This window comes from Schistocerca gregaria, chromosome 7 (assembly GCF_023897955.1).
Source record: "Schistocerca gregaria isolate iqSchGreg1 chromosome 7, iqSchGreg1.2, whole genome shotgun sequence".
NCBI lineage: Eukaryota > Metazoa > Arthropoda > Insecta > Orthoptera > Acrididae > Schistocerca > Schistocerca gregaria.
This window is the reverse complement of record NC_064926.1, coordinates 180,592,955-180,619,632: the sequence shown is the minus strand read 5'-3', so window position 1 is coordinate 180,619,632 and position 26,678 is coordinate 180,592,955. Positions and strand designations below refer to the sequence as shown.

Genomic DNA, 26,678 nt, shown 5'->3' with positions numbered 1-26,678 from the left:
CATAAAAGGTAAGCACAGAGACTCAGAATGTCACTGAGGTTCTTTTGTGTCGTTACTGTTCCCTTAATCATGTTGGCCATAACCTGAAGTCATATCCAATGGTTTGCTATAACGTGACACAGCTGTGGCTCTTTAAAACATTGGAAGAACGAAAGCTCTCTCCAGGTTGTTGCGGCACACGCCCACAATGGTCAACCTGGGCAGTGTAGAACAGCAGTCATTGATGAAAACAAAGTAAGGCCATTCATTAGCATTCCATTCTTCCCGGTCACAGAACCGCTCCAAACGCCCACGTATGGGACGGTGGTTCCGTATTCTGTCTGTTCATCGTCCCCGACAAATGGTGCGGGAAGACATAGAAAGTTCTGGGAATCCATTAGTTGTTCTAAATTGACATACGCAAAAGTGAAGGGCTTACAATGTACTTGCTGCACAATACGGCTCTCCTTTCTTGTGGTTGTCAGAACCGGAACAATTTGGCTGCAATTACGCTCCCATGCAGTCCAACATGGGGCAGCTATTACTTCCAAATACCCAACCATTATTGTTCGATTCGACCAGCCGGCCAAATGGAAATCCACAATAAGGCCCTTTCAAACTTTTGATAGCAATGTCTTACAAGAGTACGATATATCATCGGTCATTCAAACCAATCGCTCGACATCTGGAGCTGTTCACTCCGCCTTTATACCTTACCAAGCCCGGTAACAGCCCTAACCACGAACAACGCTAATGCATTCTGGTGGCTGTTCTACCTCTCAGTCTAGATTGCAACTCTATAATCATACACGTATGTGGTATGTAAGTGTACGAAGTCACGCTGACATCCGACCTTGTTTCCTGGGTGATTCCCTTTCTTCGTCACTCAGTGTATTAGAAGTCACAAAGACGGTGACATTCACATATGATAATTACTTAAAATATTTGTTTTATTTTGATAGCTTTTCAAAATCAAAATGAATTACTTGAAACTAAAAAGTAACTAACAAGAATAGAAAACGAATTCTGGCTATCAGTTAGTAGAAGGTTCCTAGCAGCCTCTGTAATATGGTACGATCTCACGCAGCACATGTGAAGGTGGTTTAGGAAAAAAAAAACTAGGAGCTTGCTCGTGGCTCTCATTGAGATGCACTGACATGAACTGAGAATATCCATAAGAGAATATTGAACAGTGAGAGCGTGCTGCAGCATTTGGAACTTTAATATCTGTCGAGCTAAAATTGACGATAGAGTGTCACAAACCCAGTGGATGAGTCATAGACCAAAAATATAACAAAGACACCAGAGAGACGTTGAGAAAACTATTAGGAGACTATGGTGGCAATCAAAAAAATATTCAGTTTTAACTGATTTATTCCTCGAGGGAAAAAAACAACGCACAATAACATATATTAAGCATGCATCCAGAGTAGACAAGTGAAAGATTCTTCAGCACCAAAATTTAAGACATGTAAAAGGGGTCATAAGCAACTCGATGAAAATGCCGATAAACTTTATAGACGCGTTCCTTGCACAAAAATGAGAGAAAAAATCTAGTAAGAAGGGCTCTAAAACTCGTAGCTTAAGAGATATGACCACTTGTTCATCTTCGCTACTATAAAATACAACTCTTCTGCTGCAAGCTCCTTGATTTTCATATTATGCGAGGACGTAGTATGGGCATAAAGCAAGAAAAAATTTCTTGTATGTATTCGTTCTAAAATGCGTACCTTAAGAGCTATGAGCTCCTGCTCAGTAGGAGAGATGTTCTTCACACTAGCGAAGATGAACAAGTGATCATAGCTCTTAAAGTATACATTTTAAATCCCAGGTTTACAAGATATTTTTTCTTGTTTTGGTCATTACTTTCTCCTCCGAAAAGTATGGGAAGCCAAGACCTTGTAGCAAAAATAACCTTTCTCATAGTATCGAAGTTCAACATATACTCACACCATTGAACCCATGTTTAGTAGACCCTTTTACTTACTTCTGCTTAAGGAACCCGTCCCTGAAATTTGCTGTTTCTTTTCTTTCTTTCGGACACCCTGCTGAACTGTCATGGCTGAAAGCCGCCTCAGTTCTATATAATTTTGATAGCACAACTTTTTAGTAAATAATATCAGGTAACTGGCATATTGTAACAGTGAGCTTGATATTTAATTTCCACTTCAAAGTTAAGTTTCTGAGAAACTCGTACTTAACACCCTTGAGTTTTAGTGTACTATATTATCATTTACGAAGACAGGCAATACAAGTCTGATTGCCCTAATGAATTGTACGTTTTCTCACTCAAAATTATTCCTGCATCCGTATTACCTACAATTTCAATTCATCCAAATCATTCATACTAAATTTCTTCTTAAGGCTAATCTGAATTCTTCAATTTTCATCTTATCATTATCTAAAATGAAAATGTCGTTTACATTTCACAAAATGGAGTGTGTAAGTTCTTATATTATATAGACATCCATCAGTACTCCGTTGCGCAAAATCTAAATCCTTAACAAACTTGTCCAACATTAAATTTCAACATATTAATGCCTGATATAAACCGTCAAATGCTTTGTTTACCTTACGTATAGTACGTGGTTCTGCAACAAATTCTGCCGCTACCTTTAGATCAATTTCTTCATTTAAGTTTCCAAGAGGGAAATCACTTTCTACATACATTTTACGTGCAATCAGTTTTTCATAATTTATAACAAATAATCATATTCTCAGAGCTGTCAGACTTGCTGCAGGAGCATAATTATGTGTCTTAATAGTCAAACTCTCTTCCTTGAGCGCAACCTCGAGCAACTACTCTGTTCTGGTCCTACGTGAAATCGCTAAGGTATAAGGCTTCCATCCACTCACTGACGAGACTGATACCCACATGAAGAAAGAAAAAGACCAAATTTTAAATCTCGTGTGTAAGAAAGCGTTCACAAAGGAGAATCTTACAAATATACCGCCGTTTGACCATCGCATAGAGTCCCGTATGGATGACTGGGTAACAAGCATCCCTGGCGTAGGAAAATAGGAAAAAGCTGTAAGAGTTGAAAAGTAATAAGTCGAAAGGTCGAGATGCAATCGCAATTTGATTCTCCAAATAGTACTCTATGACACTGGCCTCTTAATTACCTTGCACTCATCGTGACTCTCTCACTTAACGCAAAGTTACAAGCAAATAGAAAAAAATGGGCAGGTGACTGATGTATATAAGAAGGGGAGTGGAACACATCCGCAAAATTACCGACCAATATAATTAAAATCGGCTTCCTGCAGAGTTCCAGAGCATATTATGAGTTCGAATGTAATAAATTCACTAGAGACTGGAAAGAGTATAATAACGAATCAGCACGGTTTTAGAAAGTATCACTCTTATCAAATTTTGCTTGCCCTTTTCTCACATGATATACTGCGAACAATGGATGATAGGCAACAGGCAGGTTCCCTATTCCCAGATTTCCGACAAGCATTCAAGGTACCCCACTTCAGACTGTTAACGAAGGTATGGGCAAACGGAATAGGTTCCCAAACATGTGAATGACTCGATGGTTTCTTAAGCAATAGATTCTAGTATGTTGTCTCACAGACAAGAGCACAGTCAGGAGTATCCCAGGGAAGTGTGATAGGACAGCTACTATTTTCTGTACGCGTTAGTGGTGTGGGGGAAAGCAGTCTGCGGTTTTTGGTGATGGTGCTGCAGTATACGGGAAGGTGTCATCTTTCTGTGACTGAAGGATGGTACAAAGTGACTTACACAAAATTTCTCGTTGGTGTGATGTATGGCAGCTGGCTCTAAGAGCATAAAAGTAAGTTGATGCGGATGAGTAGGAAAAACAGACCCGTAATTTTGGGATACAGCATTAGAAGCGTCCTGCTTGACACAGTTGCCTCGTTTAAATAGCTGGAATGGAACAAGCATGTGAGGACTGCGGTAGAGAAGGTGAATCGAAGACCTTGATTCATTGAGAGAATTTTGGGGAAAGTGTGGTTAGTCCTTTAATGGAGACCGCATATAGAACGCTAGTGCGACCTATTCTTGAGTGTTGCTCGAGTCCTGCTCGAGTGTTCCTTCTTAAAGGAAGGAACCGAAGCAGTTAAAAAGCAGTTTGGTATAATTGTTACCGTTTGCTTGGAACCACACAAGTGTTACAGAGATGTTTCTGGAACTCAAATGAAATCCGTGAAGGGAAGGCAACGTTCGTTTCGAGGAAAAGTATAGAGAAATTTTAAACGACTAGCACTTGAAGCTGACCGCAGAACGATCCCCCAACGGCCAACATACATTTCACGTAAAGGCCACGAGAATAAAATACGAGATATAAGGGCACATTCGGAGGCATGTAGATAGTCTTTTTCCCTGCTCTGTGTGCGAGTGAAACAGGACAGGAAACGACTAGTAGTGCTAAACGGTACCCTCCGCCAGTCACCGTACGACAGCTTGCGGATTATGTATGTGCCTGTAGATGTATATGTAGAGTTATAGGTACTAGTATTTCCTGCATCACCACATTTCACGTTATGTCCAGGTTACGTTTCCATTCATTACTTACATCTCTTCTGTTACAGCATAAGAGCCATTTGTTCTTAACCTGATCAGCTCTACGAGTAAATCTCACTGAAAGGCTCCAGAATATCCTCGACGTACATTTATCCATTTATTACTAATACAGCATAGTCCTCCATCAACACCAAACATTTTCTACCTCTAGCACTTTTGGGGATTTCGAGAACTTTAACATCTGTTTCTCCATTTTCAATTGATATCGAGCCATTAATACAGTTATTGAAAATTTGTTCATCTATGATAAGCTCATCGTTTGTGTGGTTGTGTCTTCTTTGCAAGAGAACCAGTCTTCATTTTCAAAATCGAGACTATTTTCACTACACTTAACATCTCTTCCAAGAATGCTCGTCTCTCTTCGGGACACCATAGCCGCTGTCCATTAAGACAAAATCCAAACATGAAGCACGTCTTTATAATGTGATCAGACATTCCAGCAAACACTGCCACCTAACGTCGTAAATATCAGTTTATGCATCTTTCGAATTTCACCACACCACATAGTAGGAGGAATTTTCATTTTAATGCACATATTGGCGTTCTGTTTATCAAATAAACAGAAGTTTCAACTCCTTGCGACCCAAAATATTTTTCTAGTTAAGTGTTCAACATATGCAGTGAATCGTGTTTATGATGTTCCTGTTCAGAAGTTCACTCACTCAATTTTACTGTTGTGTATATCACATCGTTAATTCATACTGGGTTCCAGTCACTTTAAAGAAGTTGTTTATCTCCTTTGACAGGTATTCACTTCCAATACCACAGCGGAATCCACCAATCCTCAAACTCAATTGAGCAGTTGCCATAGCTACAACCCGTTTAGCATATTGGAGTGTTTTTGATTTACGTTGCACCATATATACAACTGTTACATTCATATAGTCATCTATAAATGTAACAATGTACCTCTTTCTGTCATAAGACGTGGGAGTAACAGTCAATGTGGACTAGCTCCAGTGGAAGTTTCACTCTTTTCCTTTTCTGGCTATGTGGAAGTCTTGTTATCTCGTCCTCCACACACATGGTGCCACATTCTGCTGTCTTCATATCCTTAATTGTAACTCGGTATAATTCAAGTGTTTTATCTCTGAAGCCCGATTTGTAGAGTTTCAGTGAGAAATGCCGTCCAGGGATTTCTGGCAAATTTCAGAACGTAAATTTTCCCCTCATTTGTCTTTATAATGGCAACAACATCCCTTCCTCTTCCAGTTGCTGCTCTTCCTTTCTGAGACGCGACTTTGAAACTATTTGTCTCCCGTCTGTGCACTGGCAGTAACTTGTGAGCTACTACAGGAAAAAATAAATCATTTTTAATCTAAATTAGCATTATATTTCAGTTGACATAGCTGACAACATTCATCCCGCCGACTCCTACACAGATCCAGTTTTTGCACTGTTTATTACTGCTGGCACTTTATCAAGGTCACTTTATCAAGGTCTCTTAAGTCTTAGGCAAGGTGTTCACTCGCACCAGAGTCCAAATATCACGAAAACGCTTCATTAAATGCACCAATTAAAAAACAACATGCTTCTAAACTCAAAGAAAGCTCTTGAAGATCACAATGCACTCAATTTCGGAAGACTTGATTCTTTATGTTTCTTTTATAATAGTTCTTTTTTGTCCGTGTTCAGAACACTCATGACATTTAAAGCTGAACTGTTTTCCTCCCTGTGAACTGTGCTTGTCAGTTTCACCGACTATCGAGAATTTGTTTTCACAATGAATTTTCCTGAGACTGTAACTGTCTCTGCACGGATTGAACACTATACTCTGTTCTGGGTCTACAGCAGATTTCCTCTTAGAGTCTGCACGTTTACTTCCGTGATTTCATTCTGAGCCAATAGAAATGGAACGAAACCGCACGGATAGAGCTGAATGCGCCAGTGGGAACTCCCACGAAAAATAAAGAGCAGAAAAATAGAAAGGAGTAAGTGTTAGTAGAGAAAATACAGCAGATAGAGATATGATGCTTTTTTATAAAAATAGAAAATCAGATGACATTCGGAAAAAACAAATAATGTTGATCGTACTGTATAATGTATGACGTTTTGCCAGTGGGTTTAAAGCGCCTCAGAGCTAACAGTTAATAAAAAGGACAAGAAATATGGACGCTACAAAGCGATAAAAGCAAACCGTTTCTTACAACGACGCAATTTTTATATATTTGGGAGGCTGACTTGCATACTGATTGAACAGCACCAATGTTGATACTAATTTTAAGTCCATGGGATCAATGCAGATGGTTTAATGTATCAAAGTATCGGATGATGTAGGCCCGTGAGATGAAAAAACATCAATAAGTGAGAAGGCGACGTGAAAAGTGTGCAAGTCTTTGTGACACCATTGTACTTAATTCTGAGTACCTTTCTGTAGCGCCACGTAACAAACGACTCTATTCTTTGTTTTAGATTTTTCTAACAGTCCGTTATTCTGATCCGTCAGTCCAATGTTGCTCTCATACTTCCTACGAGTTTTTTTCGAGTTAAGGTCTATGCTTGATAGTACAAGATTTATGTGAAGAGTAGTGATATCTTTGTCTGTGCTTGTCTTCTTATCATCGAGGTGCTTTTACTAATAAGCTTTATTTTGCGTGCTGGATAACAAAATTCCAACACTTCGTCTGCTCATTGGTCTCCGACTTTTATGGTAAATTTGTCGCTAATAGAAATTCTGTTCGTCTTTAATTCGTTGGTCTTACATTGGCTTAACTCACTACATATGTTGTTGTTGTTGTTGTCTTCAGTCCTGAGACTGGTTTGATGCAGCTCTCCATGCTACTCTATCCTGTGCAAGCTGCTTCATCTCCCAGTACCTACTGCAACCTACATCCTTCTGAATCTGCTTAGTGTACTCATCTCTCGGTCTCCCTCTACGATTTTTACCCTCCACGCTGCCCTCCAATGCTAAATTTGTGATCCCTCACTACATATGTATCGAGTAGATTGTTTATTCCATTAAACAGTTCGTGTAATTCTTCCATATTCTCACAGACAGCAGCAATGTCATTAGTGTGTCTCGCCCGATCCTTTCACCTATCATTTTAAACGCACACCTGGGATTTTGGTGTAATACTTCCATTGATTCTTTGATGCATAAACAGTATAGGGAAGCGGAGAGAGTGCATCCATATTTTGCGCTCTTTTTATCCGAGCAACTTTCTTTTGGTCTTCCATTGTTATTGTGCCCTCACTGTTCCACTACACACGGAGTATTGCCCTCGTTTCCGTATAGTATACACTCATTTTCTGAGGATTTCAAATATCTTGCATCATGATACATCATCGAGCAGTTAATAAGAAGAACAAATCTGGCTAGTCTGTGTCACAACTTCTGCAAAAGTTAATATTAGCTCATAATCAAATCACAGTAGCACTATTCATATTATGTCAGGAAATAAAGGAGAGGAGTTCAAATTACTAAGGTAGATTAATACTCATAATGGTGCTCTGAGAATAGACAAGTCATAAAATTAATTTAGCATTTAAATCGTAATGCTAGATTAAATAAGGTATAAAACTCTGGCAAAGCCAAGGCGTAATACTTACATTTATCGCGGCTCTTGAAGTGAAGAAGGCGACTTCCATTTTACATAGGGCGTCAAACTGCTGAAACAAAAACGGAAATTCCCCGTGAATATTTTGTGGATAAAAACAAGTAGCTCGTTTTCCATGAGTACAAACCACGCAACACTACAAGATCATGCTATGAGCTAATATCGTTAGGTATGACATATGCTTTAGAAAGTAGTTTCACAGCTTACGAGAATTACAGGCAAACAGTTTGAAAGAAATTTGTTAGTAAACGAGGAACATCAAATGAGAAACACTGAACTATCTGTTCCAAAATTCCATTTACCATGTTTCAGGCAACCTAGTTTAGCACTAGAGCTTCCATACTGACTTAACTGTTTGTAGGTAAAGCTGAGTAGAGCAAGAACCGTCATGTACATATTTAAGTTGATGTGGATCAGTTTACGAAATAATCATGTACATATTTAAGTTAAAGTGAATCAGTTTACGAAATAACAAATTTTGACAGGGAAAATGCATACTAATACCACTACATAAACTTAAGAAAGACTGTCATTTAGTTTCAGAAAACAGATTTTCCGCGTGTGTCAGTAGCCACAAACGTCTTAGCTCCATTCTCGTTTCGAGTAAGTTTACATTGTATTAGCAACTGGAAGTATCAAAGCAAAAATTCTCGACCGGACATCAGGATCTGGGTTTACAGTGGCTTATCTAAATGTGAGTATGGTTCCTTGGAAAGTGAAACGATCGATTTCTTTCACATCCCAAACTTGTTCAAGCTGGTTCTCTACCTTCAATGGCCACTTTAGCATGGCGACATTAAACATTATTTTCCTTCCTTTTAAGTAAGTAGCTGACACGGAACATCACTTCCGGTGGTTCGTTGTGAATTTACGTGGTATCCATACATACAAACACCTTGATGTGCCAAACTTCATGACCAATAATCACCGCATGATTGAATTCGGCTGATAAAGCTGGAGGCACGTGTGTAAGGAAAGTTTATAAGCGAAGCAGAAAAGATTGAGGAATCGTTCTAGCGTCGATAGGGGCCAAAAATGGAAAATCGACTGACATAAGAGACTTTGACAAAGATCAAGTTGTTACGAACCTGCACCTGGGAACGAGTGTCTCGGAAACGGTGACTTATGAGCACATGGGATCTGTGATAGTAATCGAAAGCATCTTGGCTCTTGTGGACTGCGAGAACATTATTGCAGATCACCTGTATTCCTTCATTATTTTGTTTTGTTTTGGGGCGCAAAAAAAAAAAAAAAACTGCGGTCATAACGGCCCAAGTCAGAACTATAGTAGAGAGGATTTAAACGACTAGACATCAGTCCCAATGGGCAGAATAGAAGACAGCTTAAAACAGGCAGGTGGAAACAGGGCAAAAATAAATCCATACCGAGATGGAGGTCCGAAACTAAAAATTTAATGGCGTTCACCATATTGCTTCGGCGGATAAAAAGTAAAACGTGGTCGACAGCCCGTACGTCATCACCTAAGGCAGCTGATAATTCAGACGGCAGACTCAAGGTGGAACATAAATGGTTTAAAAAAGGGCATTCTATTAGGAAGTGGCGGACAGTGAAAATTTGGGCGCAATGTGTACAACGTGGTGGGGTAGTGCCACTTAGCATATGACGATGATTACAAAGGCAGTGCTCAATATGCATCCGAGTTAAAATTATCTCCTCGCTGCGGGAGGGCCGAGAGGAGATCGTCCAAGGGACTGGAAGAGGCTTAATAAGCCGAAGCTTATTCCCGTAAATGGAGGACCATTGGCGATGCCAAAGGGACACCACCTCCTGACCGACGGCAATGCAGAGATCATCGGAAGGAATGTAGGTACTCACAGGCTGAGGTATGAATACTGCGTCAGCAGCCTCGTTTCCTGGCAGACCGAAATGGCCAGGAACCTACAGAAACAGGTCACTGGCTTCACCAAGAATGTGCAAGTGACAGTTTTCCTGGGTCCGCTGCACTGAGGGATGGGCAGTGTACAATGCACATAGACTTTGAAGGGTATTGAGTGAGTCTGAGCAGAGGACACAATTGAAAATGCCGTGTCTCCGGATGTACTTCGTGGCTTGATTCAAGGCGAAGAGCTCGGCTGTAAATACTAAGAAGTGTGCCGGAAGCCGATGTCGAAAGACTGGGGTGCCAATGACGAAGTCAAACTCGAGCCCACGGTCAGTCCGAGAACCATCAGAGTATACAAAGGTAGTATTGTAAAGCTCCATACGAAGTACGTGAAACTGAAGGCGATAAACCGAGCCGGGACTAGTGTCCTTAGGAAGCTAATGAAGGCCAAGTTTAATATGATCCGTTTCACGAAGCCAAGGTGGTGAAGGGGTCACACCCCCGGTGAAGTAGCAGGTAGCGTAAAGTGGAGCAGCCGTAGCAAGTGCTGAAAGCGGACTCCAGGAGGTAATAGAGAAGAGGGACTAGCCCCGTACTGACGATCAAAGGAATCATCAAAGAAGGAGGCATAGGAGGCATGGCCAAGCGTGGCAGACAAATGACATGCATACCTGCTGAGGAGAAAGTCACGGCGGTAGGACAGTGGTTGTTCAGTAGTTTCAGCATACAGGCTCTCAATCGAGCTGGTTTAGAAGGCGCCTGTAGCCAAACAGATGCCATGATGGCGGTTAGTGCTGAGACGGCGCAAGAGGGATGGGTGTCCAGATGCATGAAGAAAGCACACATAGTCAAGTTTCGAACGGAAAAGGGACCAGTACAAACGGAGGGGGGTGGTTCGATCGGCACTCCAGGAAGTACCATTGAGGACACGTAGGACAATGAGGAACCGCTTACAGCGGAAGACCACGTAAGATACATGGGAGGGCCAAGAGAATTTCTTATCGAGCATGAACCCTAGGAATTTCGTGGTGTCAATGAACGGAAGGGCAACAGGATCAAGATGTAGAGATGATGTGAGAAACCATTTGCGCCGCCAGAAACTCGTACAGGCGGTTTTGTCAGTGGAAAGGCGTAAGCCATTGTCGATGCTCCAGGAGTAAGGGCGATCAAGCAGCTCTGAAGACGCCGCTCAGTGAAACAGGTCAAGAAAAAGAGAGATGCCTGACAGGATACAGGCCATTACAGGATTAATGGCGATAGCAAAGAGGACGACGCTCAGGTCGGATCCCTGAGGCACACCATTTTCCTTGATAAAAGTGTCTGACAAGGCAGAACCCACACGCACCTTGAAAACTCGGTCTTGTAGAAATGCCTGAAGAAAACAGAGCAGGCGCCCACGGAAGCCCAACGTGTGTAGAGTACGGAGGATACCAGTTCTCCAGCAGGTGTCGCAGGCCTTCTCCAAACCGTAAAACACGGCAACAATCCATGATTTTCGCAGATAACCATTCATGACATGGGTGGACGAAGTAACGAGAGGGCCAAATGCAGAACGCCGTGCTCGAAATGCACACTGTGCATTCGTTAGTAAATGGCGAGACTCGAACCATCACACCTGCCGAGCGTGAATCATACGCTCTATCATCTTGCAAACCCAGCTGGTAAGTGGGATGGGGCGGTAGCTAGAAGGAAGGTTTTTGTCCTTACCGGTCTTAGGTGTGGGTATGACGGTGGCTTCATGCCAGCCCAGAGGCGGTTGTATGTGTTAAGCAGAAAGTACTAGCCTGCGAGAGAAATGTTGTGGAACACCTGAATGTGGATGGGACTGGGAGCATGATCTAGCTCCCTCATAGAAAAGGCGGCATTATAGCACTCACGACTCGGAGAAGAGAAGGGTATCGCCCGAGCCGCCTCCACTCATTTCCGATGGATGAAGGCACGGTGATAGTGGGATGGGCTCGAAACTTCAAAAAAATGGCTGCCCAAGTTGTTGGAGATAATAGGGTCCAAGATGACATCGTCAGTTACCGTCAGGCCGGAAATTGGGGAATTGATCTTGGATCCTGAGAGATGTCGGTGGTTGGCCCACACCACAAAGGAAGGCATTGAACTGTTAAATGAAGTAGTAAATAAAATCCAGCTAGTTCTCTTGCTACCCTGAAGAACTCTACGACTCTTGGAGCGCATCTGTTTATAATGAATGCAGTTTTACAACGTAGGGTGACGGTTAAAACCACGAAGACCACGTCTCCGTGCGCATCTGTTTCGCGGTATGCCTCAGTCCACCAAGGGACGAGGACACCACTTGATAAAGACCAAGTGCGAGGAACGGAACATTCTGCAGCAGTAAGGATTACGTTGGTGACATAGTCAACCTGATCATCGCAACTGGGGAAATCTTGTTCTTCGCAAGTCACCAGGGAGAAGTAAAGCTGCCAGTCAGCCTTAGTAAGCTACCATTTGGCGTGCATGTGGATGGTGTAGGAGTCAGCAGACGGAGAGCACACGGGAAATGGTCACTCGAGTAAGAGCCAGAGAGAACGGACCACTCAAGACGATGGGAAAGCTGGGAAGTGAAAAAGGATGGGTGAAAATGGGAATAGGTTTGCGACGAGTTCCAATGGAAAGTGAGTGCTTGAATGTTAAGGCAGAATAGGTTAACTTGGCTAAGAAGGTCAGCCAAGAGGGCACCTCTCTGACAGGTCCTGGGGGAACCCCAAGGGGATGATGCGCATTAAAGTCACCAAGTAGCAGAAGCGGGGGAGGTAGATGCCCAATATGCTGAAGGTAGTCTGCCATGGTGACATCGAATAACGGAGGTACATGGTACAGAGGGTAAAAGTCAGACATGGAAGGAAAAGGCGAACTGCAATACACTGAAAACGGGTAGTCAGGGAGATGGGTTGACCGTGAAGGTCATCCTGTATGAGCTGCATGAAGCACCCGTCGGGTGGAATGCCAACCTCAGGGGGAAGGTCAAAACGAATCGGTAAGCAATGAGACAGATCAAAGGGGTCCTGAGGGCGCAATTTCATTTCCTGAAGGCAGAGTACAAGGGGATGCTGCGATGCTAAAAGTAGCCGTAAATCCTCATTATGGGACCGAAGGCCACTAACGTTCCATTGGACAGGCATGAGTACGAAGAGATGTAGGGTTGTAAACTCGGTGGCGGCCGAGTGACAGCCATCTGCGTCTACATCTACATCTACATGGATATTCTGCAAATCACATTTAAGTGCCTGGCAGAGGGTTCATCGAACCACCTTCACAATTCTCTACTATTCCAATTTCGTATAACGCCTCGAAAGAATGAACACCTATATACACTCCTGGAAATTGAAATAAGAACACCGTGAATTCATTGTCCCAGGAAGGGGAAACTTTATTGACACATTCCTGGGGTCAGATACATCACATGATCACACTGACAGAACCACAGGCACATAGACATAGGCAACAGAGCATGCACAATGTTGGCACTAGTACAGTGTATATCCACCTTTCGCAGCATTGCAGGCTGCTATTCTCCCATGGAGACGATCGTAGAGATGCTGGATGTAGTCCTGTGGAACGGCTTGCCATGCCATTTCCACCTGGCGCCTCAGTTGGACCAGCGTTCGTGGTGGACGTGCAGACCGCGTGAGACGACGCTTCATCCAGTCCCAAACATGCTCAATGGGGGACAGATCCGGAGATCTTGCTGGCCAGGGTAGTTGACTTACACCATCTAGAACACGTTGGGTGGCACGGAATACATGCGGACGTGCATTGTCCTGTTGGAACAGCAAGTTCCCTTGCCGGTCTAGGAATGGTAGAACGATGGGTTCGATGACGGTTTGGATGTACCGTGCACTATTCAGTGTCCCCTCGACGATCACCAGAGGTGTACGGCCAGTGTAGGAGATCGCTCCCCACACCATGATGCCGGGTGTTGGCCCTGTGTGCCTCGGTCATATGCAGTCCTGATTGTGGCGCTCACCTGCACGGCGCCAAACACGCATACGACCATCATAGGCACCAAGGCAGAAGCGACTCTCATCGCTGAAGACGACACGTCTCCATTCGTCCCTCTATTCACGCCTGTCGCGACACCACTGGAGGCGGGCTGCACCATGTTGGGGTGTGAGCAGAGACGGCCTAACGGTGTGCGGGACCGTAGCCCAGCTTCATGGAGATGGTTGCGAATGGTCCTCGCCGATACCCCAGGAGCAACAGTGTCCCTAATTTGCTGGGTAGTGGCGGTGCGGTCCCCTACGGCACTGCGTAGGATCCTACGATCTTGGCGTGCATCCGTGCGTCGCTGCGGTCCGGTCCCAGGTCGACGGGCACGTGCACCTTCCGCCGACCACTGGCGACAACATCGATGTAGTGTGGAGACCTCAGGCCCCACGTGTTGAGCAATTCGGCGGTACGTCCACCCGGCCTCCCGCATGCCCACTGAACGCCCTCGCTCAAAGTCCGTCAACTGCACATACGGTTCACGTCCGCGCTGTCGTGGCATGCTACCAGTGTTAAAGACTGCGATGGAGCTCCGTATGCCACGGCAAACTGGCTGACACTGACGGCGGCGGTGCACAAATGCTGCGCAGCTAGCGCCATTCGACGGCCAACACCGCGGTTCCTGGTGTGTCCACTGTGCCGTGCGTGTGATCATTGCTTGTACAGCCTTCACGCAGTGTCCAGAGCAAGTGTGGTGGGTCTGACACACCGGTGTCAATGTGTTCTTTTTTCCATTTCCAGGAGTGCATTTCCGTACGAGCTCTGATTTCCCTTATTTAATCGTGGTGATCGTTCCGCCCTATGTAGGTCGGTGTCAACAAAATATTTCCGCATTCTAAGGAGAAAGTTGGTGATTGGAATTTCGTGAGAAGTTTCCGTCACAACGAAAAACGCCTTTCTTTTAATGACTTCCATCCCAAATCCTGTATCATGTTTGTGACTCTCTCTCCCATATTTCGCGATAATACAATACGTGTTGTCTTTCTTTGAACTTTTTCGATGTACTCCGTCAGTCCTATCTGGTAAGAATCCCACACCGCGCAGCAGTATTCTAAAAGAGGACGGACAAGCGTAGTGCAGGTAGTCTCCTTAGTAGGTGTGTTACATTTTCTAAGTGTCCTGCCAATAAAACTTGGCCTTTGGTTAGCCTTACCCACAACATTTTCTGTGTGTTCATTCCAATTTAAGTTCTTCGTAATTGTAATACCCTGGTATATAGTTGAATTTACGGCTTTTAGATTAGACTGATTTATCGTGTAACCGAAGTTTAACGAGCTGCTTTTCGCACTCGTGTGGATGACCTCACACTTTTCCTATTTAGAGTCAACTATCAATTTTTCCACCATTACGATATGTTTTCTAAATCGTTTTGCAGTTTGTTTTGATCTTCTGATGACTTTATTAGACGATAAACGACAGCGTCATCTGCAAACAACCGAAGACGGCTGCTCAGATCGTCTCCCAAATCGTTTATATAGATAAGGAACAGTAAAGAGCCTATAACACTACCTTGAGGAATGCCTGATATCACTTCTGTTTTACTCGATGACTTTCCGTCAGTTACTACGAAGTGTGACCACTCTAACAGGAAATCGCAAACCAAGTCACATAACTGAAACGATATTCCATAAACACGCAGTTTTACTATGGGCCGCTTGTGTGTTACAGTTTCAAAAGCCTTCCGGAAATCCAGGAATACGGACTCTATCTGAAATCCCTTGTCAACAGCACTCAGCACTTCATGTGAATAAAGAGCTAGTTGTGTTTCACAGGAACGATGTTTTATAAACCCATGTTGACTGTGTGTCAATAGACCGTTTCCTTCGAGGTAATTCATAATATTCGATCACAATATATGTTCTAAAATCCTGCTGCATATCGACGTTAACAATATGGGCCTGTAATTTGGTGGATTACCCCTACTACCTTTCTTGAATACTGGTGTGACGTGTGTAACTTTCCACTCTTTGGGTACAGATCTTTCGTCGAGAGAACGGTTGTATATGATTGTTAAGTATGGAGCTAATGCTTCAGCATACTCCGAAAGGAACCTAATTGGTATACAGTCTGGACCAGAAGATTTACATTAATTAAGTGATTTGAGTTGCTTCACTACTCCGAGGATATTTACTTCTATGTTACTGATGTTGGCAGCTGCTATCGATTCGAATTCTGGAATATTTACTTAGTCTTCTCCAGAATGAGATTTTCACTCTGCAGCGGAGTGTGCGCTGATATGAAACTTCCTGTCTGATTAAAACTGTGTGCCCGACCGAGACTCGAACTCGGGACCTTTGCCTTTCGCGGGCAAGTGCTCTACCAACTGAGCTACCGAAGCACTTACTTCGTCTACTTTTGTGAAGGCATTTCGGATGACTGTGCTTAGGAAATCTGTTTTGGCAGCAATGTCTTCGATAGTATCTCCATTGTTATCGCACAGAGAAGGCTTTGATTGATCTTTTTGGATTCTCTGCCAGGTTTCGAGACAAAGTTTCATTGTGGAAACTGTTATAAGCGTCTCCCTTTGAACTCCGCGCTAAGTTTTGAGGTTCTGTAAAAGATAGCAATTCTTAGGGATTTTGCGTCTGATTAAATTCGGCATGTTTGTTTCGTTATTTCTGCAACAGTGTGCTAACCCGTTTTGTGTACCAAGGAGGAGTAGCTCCGTCGTTTGTTAGTTTATTTGGTATTAACTTCTCAATTGCTGCCGATACTATTTCTTTGAATTTAAGCCACAGCTGGTGTACACATATATTATTAATTTGCAATGAATGTGGAATGTCTCTCAAGAAGGCGTCAAGTGAATTGTTATCTGCTTTTTTTTTTTTTGAATAGGTATATTTTTCGCTTATTTTTCGAGGAATTGGGGAGTTACTATATTCAGTCTCGCTGCGACAACCCTGTGTTCACTAATCCCTATATCGGATTTGATGCTGCTTATTAACTCAGGATTATTTGTTGCTAAGAGGCCAAGTGTGTTTGCACTACCGTTTACTATTCGCGTGTGCTCATGAAGTAATTGCTAGAAATAATTTTCAGAAAATGCATTTAGGACAATTACTGAATTATGATGTCGGTAAATGGATCCAATTATTATTTTATTCCAGTTGCCAACAACGACCTCTGCCCATACTCACTCACAGGGAGTTCCTACTTCAATTTCGTGACAAGGTAAACTACTTCTACTAGCAACAAACTCGCCACCGCCACAGACGGTGTAGATTCGCTACTTCAGTTCACAGATGCATGAGGATTCTGCTCCATGGGTTCCACAGAAGCATAAGCTTGCTTTTGCGGTCGCTCTGTGGAGTCCAACGCCGAAAAACTGCTGGTGGTGCACACCAACGAGACAGAGGCCGGCCGGGCCACGTGGCGACACCGTCGAGGAGAATGTTCGACTTGGCGTAGGAGAAGACTGTTTGCCTTTAGCGGACTTCTTCCAGCCTTTCCAGTTAGAGGAAGGCTCGGGAGGCGTTTGGCTGGAGTGACGGAGGAAGTCTTCGTTGGAGTACTCTTTTTGTCCATTCCTGCCTGCTGGTTGTGTAGTTGATGTCGCTGCCTCTTGTGTGTGTGGAGGGGTGGGGGGTTGACGACTTGTTGCAGAGCAGGACGGGGGGATGGCGATGCTACCTTGACACTGGGCGATTCCACAACCTCAGAGCCGAATTTGAGGTCGCACGTCTGCGTGACGATGTCCTTCATGGATAGAGGGGTAACAAAAACAGAACTAATGGTGCCAGACGGAAGAAGACAGGGTCTACGACTAGCCAGTAACTTACGAGCACTTTTTCCTTTACCCGAATCTCTTGGACAGCCCACTCATCTAGATACATGGGACAATCCAGAGAGGAGGCGGGATGGCTGCCATTGCAGTTGATACAGCGGGGAGAAGGAGGCAGACACTCGCCCTCGTGTGCATTCCTGCCACAGGTGAAACATTTGGCTGGGTGTCGGCAAGATGTTCTAGTGTGCAGTGCATTGGGTCTGAAATGTACGGCCGGACTGTGATCCCTTAATAGCCTGCTTTGATCTTTTACGGCAGCACCACCCTATGAAAGGTGAGGAAAAGAGTGCAGGTCGGCAGTAAGGAGGAATCTACCTTTTTCATTACACGATGGACGGTAATGACACCCTGATCAGAAAGGTAAGATTGGATTTCGGCCTTGGTGAGACCGTCGAGCAACGCGGTGTAAAATAATCCACGGAAGATTTTAAAGTTCTATGAGCCTCGACACGAACAGGGTAGCCGTGGAGTAGGGAGGCAGCAAGCAGTTGTGCTTGGGAATCAGAAATAGTCTCCAAAAGCAAAATGCCGTTCCCTAAACGAGCAGGATTTCACAGGGCCAGCAATTACATCAAAACCTTTCTGAATAATAAACGTATTTACTGTGGCGAAGGAATGACCGTATCCAGTACGAGAGACCAGGAAGACCCGTGGTGCACTGAGCGCGTTAATTTTCGTGCAATGTGTGATGTCTGAGAATCGACATGTTGCCACATTCCTACGAACGTATTTGGTATATGCCACGTAGAAATGCTGTTATACTGCGTAGCAGAGGTGGACCAATATGCTTTTAAGCCGGTGGTCAAAATGTTTTAGCTCATGAGTGTATGCAAATTATTAGATGCACTAATAAGGGGAATTTAAAGACAGTAGAAATATTTGTAAGCTCAAGAATATGTGTGAAGTTTGTATTTTTCCGAAAAAGTTGAAAGAAGTTTTACGCTAGCGCATCTTGCAAACACAAGTGTCAGTGAAGCATCTAAGTGTGATCGACGAAATATCGAACATGTCTGTCGTAAAGTTATTAACAAAAATTAGATAACTACAGTTTTTAAAATGAGCTCTGAAAACTTAATTACTCTGTTTATGTAAAACGATGTGTTGGAATAACACATACTGACGTTGTGAACATTTATAACAGTTTCATATAACAATGAGGCCGGTATAGAGACAATGCCATGTAAAATGTCATAGATTAACTCGCAACCCAGGAGGGAACTCTAAGAATGAACTGATCGTGTTTCATTGTTGACCGAGAGGTACTACCCGGAGAAGTGGCCGCAGCTCGTGGTCTAGTGGCTAGCGTTGCTGCCTCTGGATCACGGGGTCCTGGGTTCGATTCCCGGCCAGGTTGGGGATTTTCTGTGCCCGAGGACTGGGTGTTTGTATTGTCATAGCATTTTCATCATCATCATCATCATTCATGACAGTGACTAGGTTCGACAGAGTAAAAAATTTGACCTTTCGCTGATGACCGCGCATTTGAGCGCCCACAAATCATTTATCATCATCATCTGGCGAATTTCGGTCGCCGGGTGGTAAGTCATATTTCAGGTGACGCTACATTGGGCGACTTGGGCTTCGGTGATGATGACAGTACAACAACCAGTCCACAAGCGGAGAAGATCTTCAACCAGGCCGTTCGTTATCTTTCGTTGTATTTGGTCGTAAGGACGTCACATGCCATCCGTTGAAGGTCGTCGTTGATCTCTTCACTCACTTTCTTTTGTTACAGTGACCAGCCAGGTCTCTGACCGAACACGCTGAGCTACCGTACCGGCGCTCTCAGGTAAACAGGCGGCCCTGTAGTTTACTGATATCACGTCTATCATTGAGGAGCAATGTAATCGAATCCCGAAAAAACCGACGTTGTTTGTTGCGCAGAAAGAGACGTTAAATGTTTAATATTTTTGATTAGTAGTTGGGAGTGCCATGTTTGAATCTGCAGGAAACTAATTTATCTTCAGTTGGTAGCAAAAAGACATCATGTTTAATCTGGATTAGAAATCACTGTGCAACCCTGTAATGTTCACCTGAGCTTACAATACATTGAAAGTGTCTCGCGGTGCCTGTTAAGAATCTGAGACAGTAGGGGAATGGCAGTGTGGTCGAAGTAGGAAATGAATATAATGAAAGGCTCGTATCCATAACCAGGGAGTCAGGAAGTTATAATACTCACATTGCGTGGTTCATTACCCATTACGACAAAATCATGAACCAACTAAAAGTCTACATCTGTGATGTGTTTAGACTACTTGGTATGCTCTAAGTTCTACGTTCGATTGTCAGTCATGGAAAAATTTCTAACACCCACGAACTTACACTCTTTACTGTTCTTAATGTTAAGTGAAGAACACAGAGTTACTGCTTTTTACCCAATCCACGTTAACCTACATGTCCCTTCGCTACTAACTGCAGCAGATCGAGTTTACGTTAGGCCACGACAGACGAGGAAGTTTTTGCAAGTAGAAACACTGTTACCAGTAATTTTTCTTACAGTACACATATTATTTTAGTTAGTAATCAAACCGTCAAATAAGGTCACTAGATAATGATTTCCAATTTCATTTGTCTTTGATATGTTGGGGCGGGACTGGGCTACGAACTCTCATACCCTATTTAGTAGAAAATGACACTTTTATGGATGGCATAGTTTCCCCAAGAATTCCCACTCCTCGAGACCTCTATGAAAGACACGTGGATACATATGTGGGGTCGAATGCTGACTGCGCACAAAAATTTCCATATTGCTGTCAAAAATTGGGGTAAATGCCGGTTTCGACGACTAGTCACACACAGAACATTTCGTCACGTCATTTGCAGTTCAAACAATGGCACATCTCGCTACTGGTGAAAGAAACCTTCAAAGTCTATTCGTGGCTAGAAAATAACTTTGACAGCTGCTGGTTTCGAAACAGGCGTGAGGGAAAAATGTTTATTCAAATGGCTCTGAGCACTATGCTACTCAACTTCTGAGGTCATCAGTCGCCTAGAACTTGGAACTAACTAAACCTAACTAACCTAGGGACATGACACACATCGATGTCCGAGGCAAGATTCGAACCTGCGACCGTAGCGGTAACTCGGCTCCAGATTGTAGCGTCTAGATCGGCACGGCCATTCCGGCCGGCTGAAAAATGTTTAATCTTATAATTTTAGGTTCAAACGTATCGGTAATGTTGAAAAAATCTGATGTTTGACATTCGATCACGCTTTGTTAACACGTTGATTAGGTGCTGTCTCTGAACTTCGGAACAATACAAAGTCTTACGTCACGTGTTTTGAAGTTCATGTACACGTGTCGATATGCTGTCATGAGTAAAGTGAATTTAATACGGTTGTACTGGTGATTTTGAGGTTTGCTTGGTTTACTGACGCCATTAATCACGGCTTTCCATAACTGGTTAGTTCGGTAACCAATCGCCAAGTTAATGATTGTTCATTGGTGGTTTGAAATCTTTTAGAGAGCAAGAATACTTTAAAGTGTCACAGAACTTTGTGAGACAAAATCTTTCCAAATTCGTTACTCATAAAAACAATTTGCTATGGCTATTATTGCCTGGATAATTTTTGTGACATGCGTCGCAGGTATTAGATGTCTTAGATGCTACTGAGAGTGATGAAATGTTTGACACGTCACTTATTGTAATACAGACATTTGCAATATCGTGGTATTAATTTTCCATCTGGATTCACTGCCACAAGGGCCACTGTTCTCTAGTGGTATTTCGTGGTAGTCATTTTCTATAGTCAAACGACTGTGCCGAAAAGAGATTAGACTCTCTGAAAGCTTCACGAATATCAGACGCAACACAACTCAGGTCGTTCGGATACTCTTGAGTATGATAATACAATTCGTTTGTTACGCGATACGTATTGCAAAGTATAATAAAGAGCTTAATTTTAGACTAATTGTAGAATCTCTGGTAACTTCACATGATGAAGTTTTCATTAAAATATCGTCTGAATACTTACAATTTGTGCACGTGTAATTTATCTCCTTCCTGAAGCAATACCACCAGTTAAGAACCTCGGCTGTAATGACAACCTTAAATTTACAGCTTATCCCTGTGTCAAATTATTTGTAATCAATATTATGCGCTGCGCATTTGGTTGTTGAAAAAGGACACGAATGCATTGTTCGTAGTTTTTGAATGAGCTAACATAAAGAGAGCTGTGGTGTGCATCTGTCACAGAAATAAGACCAGAAAATAATCTGTGGATACCAATAACTGTACTTAAAGTGGAGTCCCATAAAATCTCAAGTTATTGTTGTGAATGCATGCATGGCTGGCTTTAGCTACATTACCAATACTGTAATAATGCGTGATTAACAGTCCGAGAAACAGTGTACTGTTTAAAGTTGAATGGTAACGTTGTTTTTCATATGTCTTTCTGTACCAACATAGTACATCGAAATTAGGTGCGATATAGAGTAATGATCAACAACCGGCCATAGAGAATATTTTCGCTGAGTGCATTATTTCTTATGCACTAATGTACATTAATTGCTTTCATGAACGAGCTCAGCGCAATAATAATATTACTCACCTTCCTGAAAGACCCGTTTCTGACCTAAACTTTGCACGTCGGTATAGGTACGCAGCTCGTGGTCTAGTGGCTCTGGCCTCTGGATCACGGGGTCCGGGTCCGATTCTCGGTTGGGTTGCTGATTTTATCTACCTGGAGGCTGGGTGTTTGTGTTGTCCTCATCATTTCATGATCATCATTTGTGACGAGGACTATATTGGACTGTGTAAAAATTGTGAATTTGTACGGGCGCTGATGAACACGCAGTTGAGAGCCCCACATACCAAACATCATCATCGTCATCCCGTTCGTATGGCCACACTCTCAATGAAGTTGTTCGATTTGTTAGTGTATCATTGACGACTGTCGAACCTATGGAATAACATGCCGTAAGAAGGCAAGTTGTTAAAGAGCGCCATCTGACAGGGAGTAGAGACGACCGCGACACCTCGTCAATGACAGTTTCAAACATGACATGTATTTGTGCAATCGATGAATGAATATTCAATGCGTATACGAAAGGAACCTCTATTTCATTACCTTATTAGCGCGTCTTTTTCCGTATGACCAAAGTGAAAAGTCAATATCTATGCTCATGGAACAAGTTAGTACATGAAACTATATCAAAAACGTCAACTTCTATACACATATAAATGGAAAATTCTGGACTGACTGACTAAATGAATGACTCATCATCGTGCAGCCCAATCCGCTACGGAAACAAACTTGGCAGGCATCGTTTAATGAGACATTGTTCGAAATTTCGCCCTTATGAAGGTGAAGTAGGGAATGAAAATTCTTTTTGAAAATATGTCACTGTTATTGGAATTTGGACGCTGGAACTACGAAAATTTATGTTTGGTTTCCTGGTCACAAATAAAAAACAATGTGTGCTTCAGCATTTTTGATACTTCAACCACTGAGGAGTATAATAGTAGGTAAAAGTTTTCGTAAGTAAATCATTATTAAAGTACTGATAAATCTACGTATATGAAAAATGATATTTGTGAATATTTGGAATATATACACAGCTAATGAACACAAGACACGGATCTCACATAGGACACAGACAATAATAAGTACTCAGGTACAAATATATAAAGCACGTGAGAAATGTTAGTTATATTCGTAGTTTTTACATGTTTGAGAGAGCAAAGTATGTAATAAGGTTTGAGCGAATTAAAGCATCAGGTTTTGTTTCGCTATTTTTCTCTGTTTTTACCATCTAGCGTACCTTCAGTTCTAACAAAATACCAGTGAATCTTGTTTAAATACATAGGTAAGTTATGGACTGAAATGAAAATGTAATCTGAAGTATTAAATGAGAGGTACTCTCATACCATTTCGATTCTCAATACGTTCACGTAAGATATCCACTCGTCGAGTGACGGTATTAGCTTGAATGGAAGTGGGTGCTTATTGGGATGAGTCACGTTGATGTGTAACGGCGATTTGTTAGTGTATCATTGACGACTGTCGAACCTACGGAATAACATGCCGTAAGAAGGCAAGTTGTTAAAGAGCGCTCTCTGACAGGGAGTAGAGACGACCGCGACACCACGTCAGTGACAGTTTCAAACATGACATGCATTTGTGCCATCGATTGTCGTGCGAAAGTGTACTGACGGATGAGTCAAGGTTAGGAAATTAATCAAGCCGGCTGTTGTGGCCGAGCGGTTGTAGGTGCTTCAGTCTGGAAGCGCGCGACCGCTACGGTCGCAGGCTCGAATCCTGCCTCTGGCATGGATGTGTGTGATGTCAGTTAGGTTTAAGTTTTCTAAGTTCTAGGTGACTGATGACCTCAGATGTTAAGTTCCAAGGTGAAAAAAAAAAGTGATGACTATTCAGATGAAAGCCCTGTAGTCTCCACAGCAATGACAAAGACTTTGTAAATATGTAATACTGTATAAAATTCATTGTAACATTGTGTGTATTGTAGAACTATGTAACATCCATGTATGAATTTTATGTAAGGACACTTATATGCGGATACAGTTTAGAGCATTACTGAGCTATGTGATAGTAAACAACATTTATGGACGGCATAGTGCTGTCATAAGTGAAAAACATAGGTTAGTTACTAGGTAGGTAAAAGTGGACGGCACTGCGCTGTTATTAAATAAAAATGTGTTTTGTAAAGATGGACGCCACTGTGCCGACAAAATAAATTGTTTAGTTCCTATCATATTTAAACATCAATAAGTGGAGTGAGTGTTTATGGGGAGATTTCATGGCCCAGGAGGCCAATCTTTATTGTTGAATAACAAGAATAAAAAATTTAAAGGACAGGTATATGGAGAAAATCATAAATGATGTTTTGTAGCAAGAAGTTCATGGTGTAAAGTGTTCTTAGTTAAGGTTTTGTGATAGAGTTAGGATCAGGAAGTATATGTTTAGCACTAGCAGGTCAATGGCTTTGGTTACTTGCCGTGGTATTTTAAGAACAACAATTTCCTCGTTTTGTAAAGGAATTTCCATGAATAAGAAGTAAGGGAGCTACTGAGAGATTGGAAAATTCAATTCTTTTTTCGAATTTGAGGAGCAAAGTTTTCTCATTTCCAAAGTCGTTAGTTGTCTTTGAGAACAGGGCAGTTTTGGACACTAAAGAAGGAGGGGGCTTTGGCCGCCAGTATTTTATTTTGCTAAAAGCTCGCCTAGATGCAGCTTGATATACGTGAAGTAGCATATGGTACAAAATTAGAATAAGGTACAAGCGGCAGATGAAACGGTATATACCAATCACGTGGGAGTATCTGCCAATTGTACTGAACTTACTTCTGATTGCTAAGCACATTCTGGTGCTAGTCGCCAAAAAACATAACTTTTTTTATTAATTATTTCTATACGTTTCATTGTATGTAACCCAGTTTCTAGTATGACAATCTCTCATGGCTACCCTACGAGTTTATCGTTTTTGTTTATTAAATTTCACCAGTTTTGATAAACATAGGAGTAACGATATTGCAACCGAAGTGCTTCGGACACTTTCGAGTCGCCTTGGCGCGCCTGAGAAACGAAGTACCTCGGCTGGACTAGTCATTCCGTTTCCGGTGTTCTTCAGAGTCAGACACATAACTATGTCTCCATCGGACATGTACTCCATATCGGAAGATTTCTGAAAAGTTACTGTACAATTAATAAAGTTATGTCGAGTGTTGTGAAAGACAGTGTAAAATGTGTGAACATTTAAATAATAACCAAACAGGATACATTAATTAAAATAATCGCCTACCATCATTGTCAATACTACAGACCTTGCGCTCTGTAGATACAGAGATAACTTCAGCAATTGGCGTCTCATAAAAAGCACAGTCAAAGGTTCAAGTTAATAGCTTAGCAGCCTCCGCCGAAGAAGATCCCACAACTGACGAGCTGTCTTCTGCGCTGGTAATACAATTGTAGAAGACGACAGATTGGTGGAAAGAACGGTTAGGGACTCTTGTTCAGTCTCTTCAGATCTATCCAGGTTCCAGCTCAAAATATTCGCAGACTATATTGTAAATCTTGTCTCAAGGATCCCTTCACATACTCAAGCCACGGCTGTGATTGTTGCAGGGGTGACTTGTAGTGGGTAATAAGGAGGCTCAGAAGTTTCCGAGGCTAATTTAACAAGGTTTAAAATAATGGCATTAGGCATATGTAACGTAAGTGGTTAAAGAGCCACAGGGAATTTCAAATGGCGCCAAAAGCTCATTTAACACTGTGAAGAAACAATGTTATTATGCGTATGAATTACATTAATTACAATTAATTATTATACAGGCAAGCAAACAGTCAAACCATATACGGCCATCACGCTAGCAAATGACATGATTTGAGCTTTATCACGCCACTGCAAGTGCAGTGTGCACAGGCTTGAAACGACCGTCGTACTTGTTGCTGATTTATCTATCTCTTCTCACTGGCCCATCCTGGGCAAGTCTTTTAAGCTCTGCATATGTCCTGCAACATACATCAATTCTAATCTGCTAACTGCATCCAAGTCCTAGACTCACAATACAATTTTTATCCCTCACACTTCCCTCCAAATTAACTATACCTTAATTATATAGATGAGAACGATTTAGGTTGCATTTTAAAACGACCATTATGAATGTTGCGGCATCAGCTGCAGGCTAGATCTCACAACCAGAGCGGGGTCATGTGGGAGAGTTTCCTGATGGATCCCACTTCCAGGTGCTAACATACTCCTGATGTTGCATTCTGCAATTGAGCAGTCTCTCACAGGCCATGCGACAACGCTGTGCTTTCACAGGCGCGCTCACAATCACAAATCACCTCTCGAAAGTGACAATGAATTCACCCCATTTTACCAGCAGCAGTACTTGTTCCAGGACTCCAGCTAGGATGGGGACAATCTCCATGCCAGGAGACAGTCAAATGTGGAGTGGCTTTAGCCTCAGCAAGCAGAAAATCAGCTACGCCACGCTGCTCGAT

At 42.6% G+C, this 26,678-nt stretch overlaps 1 protein-coding gene across 3 annotated transcripts in view; it reads right to left on the bottom strand.

Moving 5' to 3' along the window:
• Positions 1-26,678, bottom strand: part of LOC126281604 (uncharacterized) — a 1,096,782-nt gene that overhangs the window by 22,688 nt on the left and 1,047,416 nt on the right. For 2 of the 3 annotated variants that reach the window (XM_049980710.1, XM_049980709.1), the window contains one exon: positions 8,078-8,137. In XM_049980710.1, coding sequence (XP_049836667.1) covers positions 8,078-8,137 — 60 coding nt within the window. The remainder of the gene's footprint in view (positions 1-8,077; positions 8,138-26,678) is intronic. The other variant, XM_049980711.1, reaches the window with a different exon arrangement.